General features: G+C 48.2%; 1 protein-coding gene across 1 annotated transcript in view; it reads left to right on the forward strand.

The window, feature by feature from the left end:
* Dpy (fibrillin-like protein dumpy) overlaps nucleotides 1–18,779 on the forward strand; it is a 128,426-nt gene that overhangs the window by 78,873 nt on the left and 30,774 nt on the right. Inside the window, exons 76-111 of the mRNA XM_076797411.1 lie at nucleotides 558–881; nucleotides 955–1,257; nucleotides 1,332–1,637; nucleotides 1,941–2,258; nucleotides 2,617–2,937; nucleotides 3,015–3,323; nucleotides 3,407–3,724; nucleotides 4,166–4,477; nucleotides 4,551–4,850; nucleotides 4,922–5,239; nucleotides 5,453–5,779; nucleotides 5,854–6,162; nucleotides 6,242–6,568; nucleotides 6,648–6,950; nucleotides 7,089–7,394; nucleotides 7,474–7,791; nucleotides 8,196–8,507; nucleotides 8,816–9,118; nucleotides 9,190–9,513; nucleotides 9,925–10,230; nucleotides 10,317–10,622; nucleotides 10,699–11,016; nucleotides 11,441–11,761; nucleotides 11,969–12,283; nucleotides 12,366–12,701; nucleotides 12,986–13,288; nucleotides 13,629–13,934; nucleotides 14,021–14,338; nucleotides 14,512–14,832; nucleotides 15,065–15,376; nucleotides 15,461–15,793; nucleotides 16,145–16,447; nucleotides 16,525–16,830; nucleotides 17,247–17,564; nucleotides 17,642–17,959; nucleotides 18,372–18,686. Coding sequence (XP_076653526.1) covers nucleotides 558–881; nucleotides 955–1,257; nucleotides 1,332–1,637; nucleotides 1,941–2,258; nucleotides 2,617–2,937; nucleotides 3,015–3,323; nucleotides 3,407–3,724; nucleotides 4,166–4,477; nucleotides 4,551–4,850; nucleotides 4,922–5,239; nucleotides 5,453–5,779; nucleotides 5,854–6,162; nucleotides 6,242–6,568; nucleotides 6,648–6,950; nucleotides 7,089–7,394; nucleotides 7,474–7,791; nucleotides 8,196–8,507; nucleotides 8,816–9,118; nucleotides 9,190–9,513; nucleotides 9,925–10,230; nucleotides 10,317–10,622; nucleotides 10,699–11,016; nucleotides 11,441–11,761; nucleotides 11,969–12,283; nucleotides 12,366–12,701; nucleotides 12,986–13,288; nucleotides 13,629–13,934; nucleotides 14,021–14,338; nucleotides 14,512–14,832; nucleotides 15,065–15,376; nucleotides 15,461–15,793; nucleotides 16,145–16,447; nucleotides 16,525–16,830; nucleotides 17,247–17,564; nucleotides 17,642–17,959; nucleotides 18,372–18,686 — 11,313 coding nt within the window. The remainder of the gene's footprint in view (nucleotides 1–557; nucleotides 882–954; nucleotides 1,258–1,331; nucleotides 1,638–1,940; nucleotides 2,259–2,616; nucleotides 2,938–3,014; nucleotides 3,324–3,406; nucleotides 3,725–4,165; nucleotides 4,478–4,550; nucleotides 4,851–4,921; nucleotides 5,240–5,452; nucleotides 5,780–5,853; nucleotides 6,163–6,241; nucleotides 6,569–6,647; nucleotides 6,951–7,088; nucleotides 7,395–7,473; nucleotides 7,792–8,195; nucleotides 8,508–8,815; nucleotides 9,119–9,189; nucleotides 9,514–9,924; nucleotides 10,231–10,316; nucleotides 10,623–10,698; nucleotides 11,017–11,440; nucleotides 11,762–11,968; nucleotides 12,284–12,365; nucleotides 12,702–12,985; nucleotides 13,289–13,628; nucleotides 13,935–14,020; nucleotides 14,339–14,511; nucleotides 14,833–15,064; nucleotides 15,377–15,460; nucleotides 15,794–16,144; nucleotides 16,448–16,524; nucleotides 16,831–17,246; nucleotides 17,565–17,641; nucleotides 17,960–18,371; nucleotides 18,687–18,779) is intronic.

The following is an 18,779-nucleotide window of genomic DNA, read 5'->3' on the forward strand; positions in this document are numbered from 1 at the left end:
AAGTTGAAAATATGGAATAAATATTTTTCGTTTGAAGCTTTGTTTTCGAGAACATTGCGTTTGAAAATGCAGCCAATGCGCGCGTTATTCGATAGGAATTGTCTGCTGCGTCTGACCATGACCTACCAATTCTACTTCCTACGCAAAGCACGCGAACCTGACGGATCTTTAAATTCGATTTTCTCGAAAAAAAAGCCTCAAACGAAAAATTTTTATTCTATATTTTCGACTTCTTTTTTCGCGTAGAATCACTCCCTTTCCGCTTGTACCACCAGTTACCAACCACCCCGTATAAATTGATCATCCTTTTGTGAAGAATTTTTGTACAGAAAGACAATCAAATTTGGTATCTAACACTCACGTTCGTCTACATTAATGTTTAAGATGTTTCGTGAAGTGTGCTTCCTGACCCTAACTGTGGGGCATATTTCCCATAAAAATATGCCCGATATTTTTGAATGCTTTATGCTTGTGTCAAGTTTTGTTAGAATCTTGTCCTCGGATATTTGTTATTATGATCTAACCGCCTGATCACCAAGGAGAACCCTTCTTTTCAGAGCAATCGCCAGCCCTCGTAGAAAACCCCTGTGTGCCGTCACCCTGCGGCCCGAACTCGGAGTGCCGCGACATAGGTGGCTCTCCATCCTGTTCCTGTTCACCGAATTACATAGGTAGCCCGCCAAACTGTCGCCCAGAGTGTACCATAAACCCCGATTGCCCGAGCAACAGGGCTTGCATGAGGGAGAGATGCGCGGACCCCTGTCCAGGTTCCTGCGGCGTAGGTGCAACTTGCAATGTAATCCACCACGTTCCCACGTGCGTTTGCCCCGAGGGTTTCACCGGAGACCCGTTCACTAGTTGCCAGCCTGTACCACCACCATGTAAGATCCTGGACTCACGTTCACTTAACAATTTCGAATTACAGTTTCCACGGTAACCGATTTCCCTTTGCAGCGATGGACGTGCCGTCAGACCCGTGCAACCCTTCGCCGTGCGGTGTAAACGCGGAATGCAATAACGGACTGTGTACCTGTCCCCTGAACTATCTAGGAGACCCTATGACTCGCTGTCAACCCGAGTGCGTGGTCAACGACGATTGCTCCCAAAACAGAGCCTGTTCGCGCAACAGGTGCATAGACCCTTGCACCGGCACTTGCGGTCAGAACGCGGTTTGCAACGTCTACAATCACATACCCATGTGCAGCTGTCCTGCCGGCATGTCCGGAAACGCGTTCGTAGTTTGCTCTGTCGTACAAGGTGCATATTTGTTGATCCTTAGATCCAGTTGATCTAGCATTCAGTGTTTCATTGTTCCGCCTGTTCTCCTTTAGAATCGCTGCCTCAGGACCCGTGTAGACCCTCTCCTTGTGGTCCCAACAGTCAATGTCGCGTTGTCAATGGTCAAGCTGTCTGCTCCTGCGTGCAAGGATATCTTGGCACGCCGCCATCTTGCAGGCCAGAGTGCACAGTCAGCACAGATTGTCCTCGTAACTTGGCTTGCAGCAATCAGAAGTGCATTGACCCCTGCCTGGGCACTTGTGGACTCAGGACACAGTGCCAGGTTGTCAGCCATAATCCCATTTGCACTTGCTTGCCGAGACACTCTGGGGATCCTTTCACCAGATGCGATCTGATACGTAAGGATCATTGCGGCGTTCGGTTGCGGACTAGGTCCTTGCAATTCTCTTGTCGATTTCATTCTTGGAAAGATCATGTTCAAAGGATTTAAAGTGGGGATCATTCCGCGACGTTTATCATCCAGGCCTCGGCGACATATATAGAGAAATCTCTGTACTTTGTCAGTTTTTTGCTGCTATGGTGTGCTAATATGGTTTATTACATTAAAATGTACTCGAATGAAATCACAAATTGCAAAGACTTGTACCACGATCTAAACTCTAATGATAGTCCAAATTCTAAGTCTAAACTTTTTCAAATAGCGGAAACACCACCCGAGCCCGTGAACCCGTGTCAACCATCCCCCTGCGGACCGAACGCACAATGTAGAGTGGTAAACGACTCGCCATCTTGTTCGTGCGTAGACGGTTTCGTCGGTGCACCACCCAGTTGCAGACCAGAGTGCGTCAGCAACAGCGAGTGCCCGGCGAATCTGGCCTGCGTGAACCAAAAGTGCAGGGACCCGTGTCCAGGTGCTTGTGGTTCGAATACAGAATGCCGAGTTGTCAGCCACACTCCCATGTGCGTTTGCATGAGCGGGTACACTGGGGATCCGTTCACCCAGTGCATCATGCAGCAGCGTAAGTTGAAGTCCCCTTGCACTTTGACCTGATCATTCAGATTTTCAATTTGTCTGGGCTGGAGCTAGCGATGTCAACTGAGCACTCGAGTCGTTTTCGTTTACATCCGAGTGTCCTGTAAGTAGACTGGGGATTTTATGCATTTATGATAAAAATGAGTATTTATTAATAGAAGAAATACATTTTTGTTTCGCTCCTCCTTCTTGGATTAACTTAGAAAAATTTTATTTTGCTGAAAGTGCATCCGCAGTCTACTGTGCATGTGCAGTTTAGAAATTAGCAGCTCTAGTCTAGACACACGTAGAAACTTCACTTCTGGATAGAACGAACCATAACCCGAGCTACAATGTCACTACAGCTATGATTCTCGAAAACGTGTCACCCTGTACACCATCACCCTGCGGAGCAAACGCAATTTGCAAAGAGCAGAACGGCGCAGGTTCATGCACCTGTGTACAGGACTACATAGGAAACCCTTACGAAGGTTGTCGACCCGAGTGCACCGTGAATTCAGATTGTGTTTCGAACCAGGCTTGCATTCGCTCCAAGTGTCAGGACCCCTGTCCCGGTACCTGTGGTCAGAACGCGATTTGCCAGGTGATCAATCACTCGCCCTCATGCTCTTGCATGAACAGCTTCACTGGCGATCCCTTCAGGTTCTGCAGCCCCCTCCAAACCGGTAACTACCATACTATCCCAACTGATCGTTTCTCAACTATTTCGAACCCTAAGACGTTTTAATTTTTGGAAAACTAGATCTAGCACCTATAGACCCGTGCAACCCATCGCGCTGCGGCCCGAATAGTCAATGTAACGTTGTCAACGATCAGGCAGTTTGCGCCTGTTTGCCTGAATTCAACGGAACTCCACCTGGATGTCGCCCTGAGTGCGTGATGAGCTCAGAGTGCCCTGCCAACAGGGCGTGCATCAACAACAAGTGTGTCAATCCCTGTCCTCAAACCTGCGGATCCAATACAAACTGTAGGGTGCTGAATCACAGCCCTGTGTGCAGTTGCAGGGAAAGTTACACCGGAGATCCCTTCAGTAGATGCTTCCCTATGCCAAGTAAGAGGATCGGAAAGAGTCAATCGGTGTCCCTGATTGGTTACCAGCAGGTTCAGGTTACTTTACAGGATGTTTAATTACAGGACCCCCACCTGGCCCAGTCGTAGAGAATCCCTGCGTCCCATCACCTTGCGGACCCTACGCAGAATGTCGCCAGATCGGCAACTCGCCATCTTGTTCTTGTCTCGCACCTTACATGGGCTCTCCTCCAAATTGCAGGCCAGAATGCACCATCAATTCCGATTGTCCTAGTAGTCAGGCTTGCATAAACGAGAGGTGCAGAGACCCCTGTCCTGGATCCTGTGGAGTATCGGCTACCTGCAATGTCATCGGTCATACGCCCTCTTGCGTTTGCCCTGATGGATTCACTGGGGATCCGTTTACCAATTGCTTCCCACGACGTAAGCCTTGTCCAGACATTCCGCTGTTGATTCCTTGGAATTTTCAAATTTTTATACACCGTCTGGCACATTCGCAGGGCCCGGAAAAATATCATTTGAGATTGCGGATAGTAAATACACTATTGCAATTTAAACTTTGCACAGCTGTACCAATTTACTAGCTAAGATAAACTTTTACGTGTAGCCTTATCATTCTTAAGAAGTAGAAGTTAGATTTTGATTGTGCTTGACGATTTATTTACCTTTTAAGGCCTAGTTTCAATTCTTATGTAGATATCTAACTGTCCCTTTAAGTGACGTTTATCTGTTACAAATCGGACATTTCATATGCACGAAGCTAATATTATCTACGCTTTCAAATGGTATTTTAAACAGCCCAATCAAAGTGCTTGCGACTTAAATGGTGTGTAATCAGAGTCTAATAAAATTGTTCCCACACAGCGATCGAAGAGCCAGTAGTGCCCTCGGACCCCTGCAACCCCTCGCCCTGCGGAGCAAACACCTTATGCTCCTCAGGCAGGTGCACCTGCATGCCAGAGTACCAAGGAGATCCTTACGCAGGTTGTCGTCCTGAATGCGTTCTCAATAACGACTGTCCCAGCTCGTTGGCCTGCATTCGCAACAAGTGCACGGACCCATGTCCAGGCACATGTGGCGAAAACGCACAGTGCAACGTCTACAACCACATCCCCATGTGTAGTTGTCTGCCTGGCATGACAGGGAACGCTTTCGTTTCTTGTCGTCCTAGCAGAGGTACGTTTCACCAACCGAATTCTTCAGTATCGTTCTCAATCGTCAACATCTGACTCATCTCCGGCCACTTTAGGACCCGAGGACCCCTGCAACCCGTCCCCCTGCGGGCCGAACAGTGTCTGTCGCATAGTAAACGAGCAGGCAGTCTGCTCCTGCGTGGCCAGCTTCATCGGATCGCCTCCTTCCTGCAGGCCCGAGTGCTCCGTCAGCTCCGACTGTCCGCAGAACCAAGCCTGTAGCAATCAGAGGTGCATAAACCCCTGCGCTGGCACCTGCGGAGTCAGGGCCCAGTGTCAGGTGACCAATCACAACCCCATATGCAGCTGCCCGGCTGGCTTCACCGGCGATCCCTTCGTCAGATGCGAGCCTAAACGTGAGGATCATTTTCGCAATCCAGCAATCACCGTGCTTCGGAGCATTCGAAACAGTTGTCCATCATTTCAGTGGAAGAACCTCTGGCCCCTGTCAATCCCTGCTACCCGTCACCGTGTGGACCCAACGCACTCTGCCAAGTGACCAACGATTCACCCTCTTGCTCCTGCTTGCCCGAATTCAGCGGAACGCCGCCGAATTGCAGACCCGAGTGCATTAGCAATAGCGAGTGCGCTAGTCACCTGGCTTGCATGAACAATAAATGCAGAGATCCTTGTCCTGGCTCCTGCGGTGGTAACGCCGACTGCAGAGTTGTCAGTCACACTGCCATGTGCGTGTGTCAAGCAGGATTCGTTGGGGATCCTTTCACACAGTGTCTGGAGAGACGACGTAAGACATTCATGGTTGATTGTGTGGGAGTGATTCAATAATCGTCTGCCACGTGACTGTCGGGAAGAGCAGTCAGAGAATTGAAATTCTTTCTTGTCATGAATTCGTAAAATTTGCCATCTATTGATGTCTTAGCAAACTTAACATAATTATTGAATCACCTTCATAAATCTTTTCCCAGAGCATAGATTATTCGGTCCTTTTCGATTCTAGCTGAAATCCAATCTCTCCTGACCACCCCCTGCACACCATCGCCCTGCGGTTCGAATGCAATTTGCAAGGAGCAGAACGGAGTAGGATCCTGCACCTGTTTGCCCGACTATATCGGCAACCCTTACGAAGGCTGTCGGCCGGAATGCGTCATGAACTCTGACTGCACGGCCACTCGTGCCTGCATTCGTTCTAAATGCCAGGACCCTTGTCCTGGCACCTGTGGAACCAACGCGGAGTGTCAGGTTGTTAATCACCTGCCGACCTGTACTTGTTTCCCTGGTTACACTGGACAGCCTTACCAGTTCTGTCAGCCGATTGTGCAAGCCAGTAAGCAGATACATAAATTTTTGTTTAGACAGTCAGAAAACAATTTCATTCTGACGCTATTTTCTTGATCCTAGTCGAAGAAAACCGAAACCCGTGCTCCCCGTCGCCCTGCGGACCAAACAGCAACTGCCAGGTCGTTAACGAACAGGCAGTCTGCTCCTGTCAGCCGAATTTCAGCGGTTCCCCACCTGGTTGTCGACCGGAGTGCGTGGTTAGCTCGGAGTGTCCATCAAGCTTAGCCTGCATCAACCAAAAGTGCGCGAACCCCTGCCCTGGCACGTGCGGCCTTGCCGCAGAGTGCAACGTGGTGCATCACAGTCCCATCTGTGCCTGCAGAGCCAAGTATACCGGCGACCCGTTCACTCGTTGCTTCCCTATGCCAGGTGAGAACGTCCTCCAAAAATCCCGGAATCCCTAGAAGGCTCATCAAACTTTTCAAATCAATTTCTACCAAAATTTCAGAACTTCCCACAGCAATGGTCCCCTCGAACCCCTGCGTCCCTTCGCCCTGCGGCTCAAACGCAGAGTGTCGAGACATCAACGGCATACCTTCCTGCTCCTGCTTGTCGAATTACATCGGCAGTCCCCCTAACTGTCGACCAGAGTGCACGATAAATCCAGATTGCCCTCCCAGTCAAGCGTGCATCCGGGAAAAATGCAGAGACCCTTGCCCAGGATCTTGCGGCGTGTTTGCCCAGTGCACCGTGCTGAACCACGTGCCCACCTGCAGCTGCATCGAAGGTTACACCGGTGACCCGTTCACCAGTTGCAACCCCAAACCCCCAGACCGTAAGCATAGTCCTTGGAATCTTCCTTTATCCTACTTTTCATAACACTTCATCGCGATGTTTCTTACTGTAAATTTTAGAGCAACCAGTTTCCGACGACCCATGCAATCCGTCGCCTTGCGGAGCGAATGCAGAATGCAGCAACGGCATCTGCACTTGTCTCCAAGAATTCAGGGGCGATCCTTACAGAGGATGCAGGCCAGAGTGTGTCCTCAATTCGGACTGTCCTTTCAATCTAGCTTGTGTTCGTAACAAGTGCAACGACCCTTGCGTCGGCACTTGCGGACAGAACGCGGTCTGCAACGTTTTCAATCATGTCCCGATGTGCAGTTGCCCCGAACGGATGGCTGGGAACGCTTTCGTAGTGTGCAGCCCTGTTCAAGGTACCAATTTCTGATGTTAGGATGACGCTGTGTCCCAATTAGATGATGACAACATCTGATTAAGACATAGCGTTACAGTTTTCGATCAGACTGTCTTCTCATACGATGAAGCAATTACATTTCTGTTTGTAACTTCAGAAGAGACCCCGGTAACCCCCTGTAACCCATCTCCCTGCGGTCAGAACAGCCTCTGTCGCTCTGTAAATGGTCAGGCGGTATGCACCTGTCTGCAAGGATACCTGGGAAGCCCACCATCCTGTCGACCAGAGTGTGTAGTCAGTTCAGACTGCCCCAGGAACGAGGCTTGCAACAACCTGAAGTGCGTGAACCCCTGTATAGGAAGCTGTGGCATTCGTTCGCAGTGTCAGGTCACGAACCACAACCCCGTATGCAGTTGTCCTCCGGGGATGTCTGGAGATCCTTTCGTGAAGTGCGATCCTATATGTAAGGACCCTTTCTAACGTTCCAAAATCCTCTATTAGTCATTGACAAGATTCTATTAGTCGTTGATCCGTGTTTTCAGTGGAGACCGTGCCAGCAGTGATAAACGTCTGCAAACCATCCCCCTGCGGCCCCAACGCACTCTGTCAAGTATCGAACGACTCCCCATCCTGCTCCTGCATGCCTGGATTTGTTAGTTCACCGCCGAATTGCAGGCCGGAGTGCGTAAGCAACAGCGAGTGCGCCGGCAATCTCGCTTGCATGAACTCAAAGTGCAGGGACCCTTGTCCTGGATCATGCGGAGCGAATGCAGAGTGTCGCGTTGTTAGCCACACCCCCATGTGCGTCTGCTCCAATGGGTTCACGGGTGATCCGTTCACGCAATGCGTGATTCTCGACAGTCGTAAGAATTGTACTTCGATCTTTTAACCCTTTGAGGACGAATATTACTGTAGTGACGGTATCAGATTAGGATCTGATCAACACTGGAACTACCTAGCTCGTCGAAATGACGGATTTCAGAATTTTGCTTTTGCAATTCGTGAAGTTATAAAAATATTTTATTGAGACATTTCTTAGTATACTTTTTTGTTCATGTTACCATAAAAATCCCAAGTCTCGTTTAGGGCTCGGTAGTTCTAATGTGAAGCAGTCAGAGAAGTTTTGACCTGTATGAAAGATCCGCTGTTGAGACTTTCATGATTCAGTCCCTCAAGACACTAGCTGTTTAGAAACAGTCCTCGCCCTCGAAGGGTCAGTGTCCCGAGTGACTTTTCAGTGGTTCACCGTCACTTTTTCACCCAGGACCAGCCACCCCATGCTCGCCATCCCCCTGCGGTTCGAACACCGTGTGCAAACAGCAAGATGGCGTCGGCTCTTGCTCCTGTTTGCCCGACTACATCGGCAATCCTTACGAAGGGTGTCGACCAGAATGCACAGTCAGCTCGGACTGTCCCTCAAACCTCGCTTGCATTCGAAACAAGTGTCAGGACCCCTGTCCTGGCACCTGCGGACAGAACACTGTCTGCCAGGTCATCAACCACTCGCCTACCTGCTCCTGCAACCCTGGGTACACCGGAGACCCGTTCAGATTTTGCCAAGTTGCTAGAGAACCTGGTAAAGTATACTCGAAATGCTGTTCTAATCAGTCAATTGGGGAACTTTTTACGTTACTAATAATTTATATTATACTGCAACGAAATGCGAGAATCGAGTACGTTGTTTTCCCCAGTTAACGAGCTAACATTTGACTGGGCACGTGGAGTATAATAAACCCTTAAACATTTGTTAAAGAGAAAATACTCTTCTTCATCATAAGTCCACGCGTTCCTAAACCACTTGGTCAGTCAAAGGTGAAACGCCCCGGTAAAATGGAATTTTCTAATACGTCCTCGGTTTCTTTTCCCCACCAGATATAGTGAAAGACCCACAAGACCCATGCGTTCCATCCCCCTGCGGACCGAACAGTCAGTGTCGCGTGGTTTCCGGTAACGCTGTATGTTCCTGCCTCCCCGAGTACACCGGAAGTCCTCCCTCGTGTCGTCCCGAGTGCGTGGCAAGCTCAGACTGTCCCTCGAACAGAGCCTGTGTGAATCAGAAATGTGCGAACCCCTGTCCACGTCCGTGTGGCCAGAACACAAACTGTCTAGTCGTGAACCACAGTCCCATTTGTACCTGCAAAGATGGGAACACCGGCAACCCTTTCACCAGGTGTTTCCCTCTTCAACGTAAGTCAACATTCATTTTTAGAAGGCACACGATAGATCACTTCGATTAATTCTGATTGAACATCCCACAGCGCCGTCGACGTTACCAGATCTACCTCAGAACCCCTGCGTGCCCTCCCCCTGTGGTCCTTACTCCGAGTGTCGAGATATTGGTGGAAACCCGTCTTGTTCCTGTTTAGCTAATTACTTCGGCAGCCCACCGAACTGTAGACCAGAGTGCACAGTAAACACAGACTGTCCCAGCGACAGAGCCTGCATAAGGCAGAGATGCACAGACCCCTGTCCCGGATCTTGTGGAGTCGCGGCGAGGTGCACGGTTTTCAATCACCTGCCGATTTGTACCTGTATCGAGGATTTCACTGGCGATCCCTTCACCAGTTGCTCACCCGGTCCACGTAAGACCTCAACGAACGCCTTAAAGCCATTTGATGTTAGAGAAGAGGACTTTTAGCGAAAATCTTCGACTGCGTGCATCAAGTCCTTTTGAGTCAACCGTAGTCCATTCATTTTAAAATGCAATTGTATTTTCTTTGCACGACATTGACCACACACGTCAACGTCCTTTTAATTCTTTTAACCCTTATGCAGCTCCTGTGTCCTATACATTTTTCACTGATTCTGAAAAAATAGTAGCTCCTGCAGATATGAACGATTTTATTGTGCTAGTTTGACAACGAAATGTCAATTTAAAATAGAAAAATGAGTACTTGATGTGCCAGTGCACGATTTTCTTTGAAAGACCTCCTCACGTCAAATACTTTTGATCGGATCAAACATTTTTATTTTAAAATGCACCACAATTGTAGCTGAAGTGCTAGTAGCCGAGGACCCCTGCAATCCATCGCCCTGTGGCTCGAACGCGCAATGCGACGACGGTGTTTGCACCTGTCTAGCCGAATTCCAGGGCAATCCTTACGTAGGATGTCGTCCGGAATGCGTCCTGAACACAGATTGTCCTCAGAACAGAGCCTGTTTACGCAACAAGTGCACGGACCCCTGTGTCGGCACCTGTGGCCAAAATGCAGTCTGCGATGTGTACAATCATGTTCCCATGTGCAGTTGTCCTGCCGCTATGACTGGCAACGCGTTCATATCCTGCACTTCGTTTAGAGGTAGAGTTACAAATTCTGTTTCACTGGAAATTAACTCAAGGTTAACTCGGGCACAAAGATTAATTAAAACTTCTCCCCCTGTTCAGACCCAGTCGTTACCAATCCCTGCAACCCAACACCCTGCGGACCGAACAGTCAATGCAGAGAAGTGAATGGCCAAGCAGTATGCACTTGCATCCCGGGTTTCGTGGGCATACCACCCACCTGCAGGCCAGAGTGCATACTCAGCACAGACTGCGGGCCGACGGAAGCCTGTATCAACCAGAAATGCAATAATCCCTGTATCGGTACTTGCGGAATTAGGGCAACTTGCCAAGTGGTGAACCATAATCCACTTTGCAGCTGTCCTGCGGGACTGACCGGCGATCCTTTCGTCAGATGCGTTGAAAGACGTAAGAATCATTCAAGTTTCGGTCAGAAGAGCGTCCAAAAACTCTTTACGGTGGCCTCAAAATCATTTTATTTCAGCGTTGGAAGAACCACCTCGAGAAAACCCATGTGTGCCATCACCCTGCGGTCCAAACGCTCAATGTCAGGTCATCAACGACTCCCCGTCCTGCTCTTGTCTACCAGAATTCACTGGTGCTCCTCCTAACTGCAGGCCCGAATGTGTCAGCAATAACGAATGCGCCAACAATTTGGCTTGCATCAATCAAAAATGCAGGGACCCTTGTCCCGGATCCTGTGGAAACAATGCAATCTGTCGTGCGGTGTCTCACACCCCCATGTGCACCTGCTCCCCTGGTTACACTGGAGATCCTTTCACCCAGTGTGTCGCCGAACAATGTAAGGGCTCGTTCATCGAGAATTTCTCTCTTCTTGTACGGGGCGCTCCATTTAAATCGGATTCCTCGAGTTCCTCTCTGTGTCGGCTCATAGATGTCATACAGAGGTCATCTCGTACAAAGGAATGGAATCAAAAGATGTTTCAGTTTGAATCATTCGCATGTTTAGACTGTTTCTAAATGTCTAGTATTTTGTAGTTGAAGTGCTACTCAATTTCCAAGTTCAATTCTAAAATTTCTATCGACAACTTTTTATTCACTGAAGGTTTCCGACAAATCTGCTTCCAATCCTCAAGGACAAACTAAATTAATTGCTCGCGTATTTGTGTCTAGACCGACTTAAATGGATCATCCTGTACAGAGATCGTTGTTATAGCTAGATCTAGATAGAAGAATTTTTGGAATCTCAACGACTCTTCTTCCAGTAATACCAATGTACGTTCCGAAACCCTGCGTACCATCCCCCTGCGGAGCGAACGCTGTTTGCAGAGACAGGAACGGAGTGGGATCATGCTCCTGTTCGCCGGGATACACCGGGAACCCATACGAGGGTTGTCGACCAGAATGTGTCCTTAATTCGGACTGTGTACCGAGCAAGAGCTGTGTTAGTTTCAAGTGCGAGGACCCTTGTCCTGGCACTTGTGGTCAGAATGCAGTCTGCCAGGTGATCAATCACATGGCGAGCTGCAGTTGCTTGCCTAGATTCACTGGGGATCCGTTCAGATTCTGCCGCGAGGAAGAGATAGGTATGTGATGGACGATCTTCCATGAACCTTCTTTAAAAGTTTATGAAGGAAGTTAGACTCCTCCCGATTTTTATAAATATCAAAAGGCAATTATCAGCCTGCGAGAGAGTACATAGCTTTATAAAAATGGGAGGGGGCCATTCAGACAACAAATCACTATCAAATTGTACTTTAATCCCATTTTTAACGTGACCTTCCACCCCACAGTCACCGCACCAGCTGTGACAAATCCCTGTCAGCCATCACCTTGTGGACCCAACAGTCTTTGTCGCGAGGCAAACGGACAAGCAGTTTGCACATGTCTACCCGATTACCTTGGTTCGCCACCTGGATGCAGACCAGAGTGCGTAGCGAGCGCAGAATGCGCTTCGAACCGCGTCTGTGTCAATCAGAAGTGCATAAACCCTTGTCCGGACCCATGCGGAAGGAACGCTGATTGCAGAGTCATTAATCATAGCCCCGTTTGCTCCTGTCAAGACGGATTCACCGGAGACGCTTTCTCCATTTGCTTCCCCGCTCCACGTTCGTACCAGTTTCTACAATTCCAGAGAAATGTTTTTAGTGAAAATCTAGAATCAGGTTTATTGATGATTGAACCCTGCAGGTCCACCATCAGAGCCGCTAACACCCACGCAACAAGATCCCTGTCTGCCATCCCCTTGCGGCCCGTTCTCGCAGTGTCGAAACAATGGAGGCAATCCATCTTGCTCTTGCTCACCTAATTACATCGGTGCCCCACCAAACTGTAGACCAGAATGCACTATCAACGCCGAGTGCTCCAGTGCTCTAGCCTGCATCAGGGAAAGGTGCACGGATCCCTGTCCAGGATCATGCGGATTCGGAGCTAGGTGCAGCGTTGTCAATCATGTACCAGTTTGTTCTTGCCCCGAAGGATTCACTGGGGATCCTTTCAGCAGCTGTGTTCTGAGACCTAGCATATGTGAGAACCTTTCTTCCATCCTGACTCGATGATTAGTATTTTAAACTCTTTGTACTAAAGGGTTATATTCAGTCAGACATGCAAGAAACATCAAATGTTTGAAATTCTTTCAACAGCAAAACATTTATTCCAACAATTCCACAAGTGTTTCTTTCCAAGAATTTTTTCTTTGCTCTCACACTGAGCATAACCCTTTGGAGAACGAAACGAAGAGTCTGAAATACTAACCCAGACCTTAAACATTAATCGAACGCCACCAAATCTGACTCCAAATTTCTACACAGCTGAGGAGCCAGTCTCAGACCCCTGCAACCCATCACCATGCGGTCCAAACGCTGTCTGTCGCGACGGTTCTTGTTCATGTCTCCCAGAATACCAAGGAGACCCGTATTCAGGTTGTCGACCAGAGTGTGTCATGAACAACGACTGTCCTCGCGATAGAGCCTGCTCCAGGAACAAGTGCATGGACCCATGCATAGGCACCTGCGGTCAAAACGCGCAGTGTCAAACCATAAACCATGTACCAATGTGCAGTTGTCCTGTCGGAATGTCCGGGAACGCTTTCGTCTTTTGTTCTCCAGTCCAGGGTACATCTTCAAAGACAATTAATTCATTCAGAAAATTCTAATCAGGAATTGAAAATAGTTATGAAGAACTGAAGTAATGAACTAGACTGTGGAATTTTATGAAAAATGAACATTGTTTGTATTAACTGCAAGATACAGGAGCTACGTAGACCTCTTTTCTTAATCATTTTATTGAGTTGGAGATAGTTCAGTAGTGTTTTAAAATTTTTTAAATGCTTTTATTGCATCTTTTCATTGTTGTCATATGTGCATAAAATCCGCAGCCTGGTTATGAATTACGCAGATATCGTTTTTAATACTCTCAAAATCGTCTCAATCGAGTCCTCTTTGCCTCTATCAGAAGTGGTAGCCCAGAAACCTTGCTCCCCATCACCTTGCGGACCAAACAGCCACTGTCAAGAAGTAAACGGCGTGGCGGTGTGCAAGTGCATAGAGAGTTTCATCGGGAATCCTCCTACCTGTAGACCGGAGTGCGTCGTTAGCACTGATTGCGACCTGACCCGTGCTTGCGTCAACCAGAAATGCAGGGACCCTTGCCCAGGATCCTGTGCCTTCAGGGCCGAGTGCTCTGTAGTGAACCACAACCCGATTTGCAGGTGTCCGCCCGGTATGAGCGGCGATCCTTTCACCACTTGCACTGCCATAGGTGAGACGCTACTCCAAAAACGGTCCTAAAATGGACCGAACACCTACAGAAAAGTCTCTAATTAGTTATTTCAATGAATCCCCCAGTTGAACAGCCTGTGACGCCAGTTAACCCTTGCTACCCATCACCTTGCGGTCCAAACGCTCAGTGTCAAGTTGTAAATCAAGCTCCCGCGTGCACGTGCCTGCCAGAGTTTTCCGGCTCACCACCAAACTGTAGACCCGAGTGTGTCACAAACAGCGAATGTCCTATTCGACAAGCCTGCATCAACCAGAAGTGCAGGGACCCATGTCCTGGCTTGTGCGGAGCTAACGCCGACTGCAGTGTCTTCAGTCACACCCCCATTTGCTCCTGCAGAGCAGAGTTCACTGGCGATCCTTTCGTTCAGTGCACTCCTGTTCCAAGTAAGTTCTTGAAGAGTTCCCAATAGGAATGGTTAGAACTGGCACAAGTTTGCTGAGAAAGTTCGATTTTCCCGAACAAACACAAGCTCTCTAAAAATCCGAATATACAGGGTGTCCCATTCTACGTATTACTGTGCATATCGGTTACTAAATCAATTTTATGCACTCTCCAGTCGAAGACGAGAGACCGGCACCGTGCACCCCTTCGCCGTGCGGCGCGAACGCAGTGTGCAGGGTCTCAGGAAACGCAGGCACCTGTTCCTGCTTACCCGACTACATCGGCAACCCTTACGAGGGCTGCAGACCGGAATGCGTCGTCAATTCCGACTGTCCCGTGAACCTAGCTTGCGTCAGATCGAAATGTCAGGACCCCTGTCCGGGTGCCTGCGGTCAAAATGCAGTTTGCAACGCGGTGAACCATGTGCCCATGTGCTCTTGCATCCAGGGGTACTCTGGAGACCCGTTCAGATACTGCAGTTTGAGTCCAGTGAACCGTAAGAAATCCACACCTATCTCAGAATTGAAGAAGATTGACAAACCCGGTAGGAGTGGTCTTTAAAGTTGTCTTTTATTAAGGTGTTTTACAAGATAAAATCAGACAAAAAGGTCAAGTCGTTTTAAAAGATGAAGTCACACAACTCAGCCTGGTGACTCAATCTTCAAACAATATTAATCGATCACAGGGATTAAATTAGAGACCTTCTTCATCTCAACTCGTTCTTTTAGAAGACACGCAAGTAGTAGACCCGTGCAATCCATCGCCATGCGGCCCGAACAGCCAATGCCGCGTGAACAACAACCAGGCTGTATGCACTTGTCTGTCTGCGTTCGTGGGAAGTCCACCAAACTGCAGACCAGAGTGCATAATGAGCACAGAATGTCCTCTGACGCGTGCTTGCGTGAACCAAAAGTGCACGGACCCCTGTCCCAATTCCTGCGGCCTGAACTCCAACTGCAGAGTCATCAATCACAGTCCAACTTGCTTCTGCAATGACGGATTCACCGGTGATCCGTTCACTGCCTGCTTCCGAGCTCCTGGTAGGAACGTCGTCTATATATCATACTCTGTGTTTACCCTTTTTAGCATCTTTCTGTATCCTCATCTTTGATTACGATCCGTAGAAACGTCTTTAGAACCCTCACCACCGCAAAGAGACCCGTGTCTACCATCACCCTGCGGTGCAAATGCAATCTGTCAGAACGTCAGACAAACTCCAGCTTGCACCTGTTTACCGGAGTACCGTGGCAGTCCACCGAATTGCAGGCCAGAGTGCACTATCAATTCAGAGTGCCCTAGCAACCAAGCTTGCATTCGCGAAAGGTGCAGAGACCCTTGTCCAGGATCTTGCGGTCTCAATGCTCAGTGTTCCGTGTTCAATCATGTGCCCGTTTGCTCGTGCATTGAAGGGTACACTGGCGATCCTTTCAGTCGTTGCGATCAGAAGATCACTGCCAGTAAGTAATTGATCTCAAGGATTTCTGTTCGAGATCCCTACTTTGACTGTCGAAAGATTGTGCGATTAACTTTTTTGACACGCTCACTGCCCGTGTGTGGGTAACGGAATTATTTGTCCAGATTGAAAACTGAATTCTTACACTAATATACACATTGTACCAAATTTGTTTAACATCTAGAAAATGCAAGAAGAGTTGCCGAATTATTCAGTACTACACATTTAATTCTTTAAGTTTTCATTTTGTTAAATGCATTACTTTGGGTCTGTGGATTTATTGAGGTTGCTTTGGAAGTCAAAGTAGGATCATCCGCAGGAAACTGAGCCTAATTTTTGAAACTTTCTCTACCAGTCGAACCAACAGAAGTAGATCTCTGCAACCCATCACCTTGCGGTGCCAACGCGCAATGCGACAATGGCATTTGTACCTGTCTGTCTGGGTTCTTTGGAGATTCGACCATAGGTTGTCGACCAGAGTGTGTCTTAAACAACGATTGTCCTCGAGACAGAGCTTGCGTCAGGAACAAATGCGAGGACCCTTGTCTAGGCACTTGTGCGAACAATGCATTATGCACTGTAGTCAACCATGTGCCAATGTGCAGTTGTCCGGCTGGTTTCGAAGGGAATGCTTTTGCATTCTGTCGCCCTGCTCTAGGTAATACAATCGTAACTCTCCCGCGAAGTAAACTCTGTATTAGAGTATCAAGACTTATGATAATAATCTTCCAATAGCCGATACACCATCCTCCCCGTGCACTCCGTCACCCTGTGGACCGAACAGTCAGTGTCGCGGTAACAATGGCCAGGCAATCTGTAGCTGTGTGCCAGGCTACCTGGGAAATCCACCAAATTGTCGTCCCGAGTGCATTGTAAGCTCCGACTGTCCGCCGAACGAGATCTGCACGAATCAAAAGTGCAGGAATCCTTGTGTTGGAACCTGTGGATTAGGCGCTCGATGCACTGTAGCCAATCGTAATCCCATATGCCACTGCCCTGAAGAGTTCACGGGCGATCCTTTCGTTCGATGCATCCCGCTCCGTAAGTTTTCATCTGTGCAGTGGAACCTCGGTTATCCGAATATCAGATATCTTCTTCATTAAACACGTTCCACGTATAACTAGCCCAATCTAAAACAGTTTGAGTGCAATATAATTTATTATACTGAAACTATGTAACTGTTCTCTCTCCCCTGATTAGTTCAGATAATCGAGGTTGTAGTGCGTTGTCCCTGCGTGGGCAACCGAACTGTCTAAACGAATTGGGAGTTATAATTTTCCAAAGTTTCAAGATTAATATAGAAAATTGTTCTTTGAGAAAAGTGGGATAGAGAAGGGAAGAATATTGAAAATGTTTCAGGGAGAAATGTAAAGTGAATATTGGAGTGTTGCCCACGCAAAGATTGTTTCAAACCAGGATTAAATGTGATGATTTATACGATCATAAAATATTTATAGCTGCAAGACCTGAAGAACCGGTGAACCCCTGTCAACCCTCACCCTGTGGACCAAACGCTCAATGCCAGATCGCTGGGAACTCCCCGTCTTGCACTTGTTTGTCCGATTTCATCGGTGCTCCACCGAATTGCAGACCCGAGTGCATTAGTAACAGCGAGTGCGCGAGCAACCAAGCTTGCATTAATCAAAAGTGCAGAGATCCTTGCGTCGGCTCTTGCGGAACCAACGCGCTCTGCCGCGCTGTCAGTCACACTCCCATGTGTTATTGCGAATCAGACTTCACCGGCGATCCGTTTATACAGTGCTCTATCCGGCCCAGTAAGATATTCTATCCTCTAATCAATGATCAATAATCAATTATAATCACACGAAATGACAAGCATCGTTGCTTCTAGTCGAAGACGAACGAGTGAACCCATGTTTGCCCTCGCCCTGTGGACCCAATGCACAATGCACCGAGAGGAACGACGTAGGTGCATGCACCTGTTTGTCAGGTTACACGGGAAATCCTTACGAAGGATGCAGGCCAGAATGCGTCTTAGATTCAGATTGCTCGCCCACTCGGGCTTGTGTCAGCTCGAAGTGCGTCGATCCTTGTCCAGGAGTTTGTGGCACCAACGCAGAGTGCAATGTGATTAACCATCGAGCTTCTTGCTCTTGCTATCCCAGTTACACTGGCGATCCTTATCGGTACTGCACTGTGCAACCGGCTGGTGAGTTAGGGTCGTGCACCAAGTCAGGTCATCCTCTAAGTAGTAGGAACTTTAGTAGGATCTTTTTATAATCCGTAGAATGGTGAACTGTTTCTCACAAGTTGTTGCATGTTTGTGCACAAGAACGAAATTGATTCAATTTAATCTTATTGATTTCACAGCAGCGTTTCTATGAAGAATTATTACACGTAATTACTGCAATGTTCTTGATCCTTGAATGTTCTTGTGTATAAATTTTACCGTCATTTTTAAAGTCTACTAAAAGGTAGAATAAAATTGAACACATTCAGGACGTACGTTCGAATACGTTTGAGATTTGTGGCACATTTTTGTGACTGAGAAATTCGTATTACTTGTGGGATGACCTGACATTTTGATGAACCAGCAGTTATTTAACAAAGTATTTCCTTAGTCTCGGACGTCAGCACGACAGACCCTTGCGCCACGCCCCAATGCGGTCCAAACAGTCAATGTCGAGTAGTGAATCAAGTAGCAGTTTGCTCCTGTCTTGCAACATACGTTGGCACACCTCCAGGCTGTAGACCAGAATGCGTTTCAAGCTCGGAATGTCCTTCTGACAGAGCCTGCGTGAACCAGAAGTGCGCGAACCCTTGTCCTGCTTCGTGTGGACAGAACACGAACTGTAGAGTGGTGAATCATGCACCCCTGTGCAGTTGCATGAACGGGTACACTGGTGATCCGTTCACTATTTGTTTCTCTGTTCCACGTGAGTATTCTTCTGACCCTGGTGCACTGTTCAGGTAATTGTTGCATCAGGCTGGATTAAAGCTGGTATTCACTTTAAGCATAGTGTGCAAAG

The sequence above is a fragment of the Halictus rubicundus genome, chromosome 12 (assembly GCF_050948215.1).
Source record: "Halictus rubicundus isolate RS-2024b chromosome 12, iyHalRubi1_principal, whole genome shotgun sequence".
In the NCBI taxonomy this organism is placed as follows: Eukaryota; Metazoa; Arthropoda; class Insecta; order Hymenoptera; family Halictidae; genus Halictus; species Halictus rubicundus.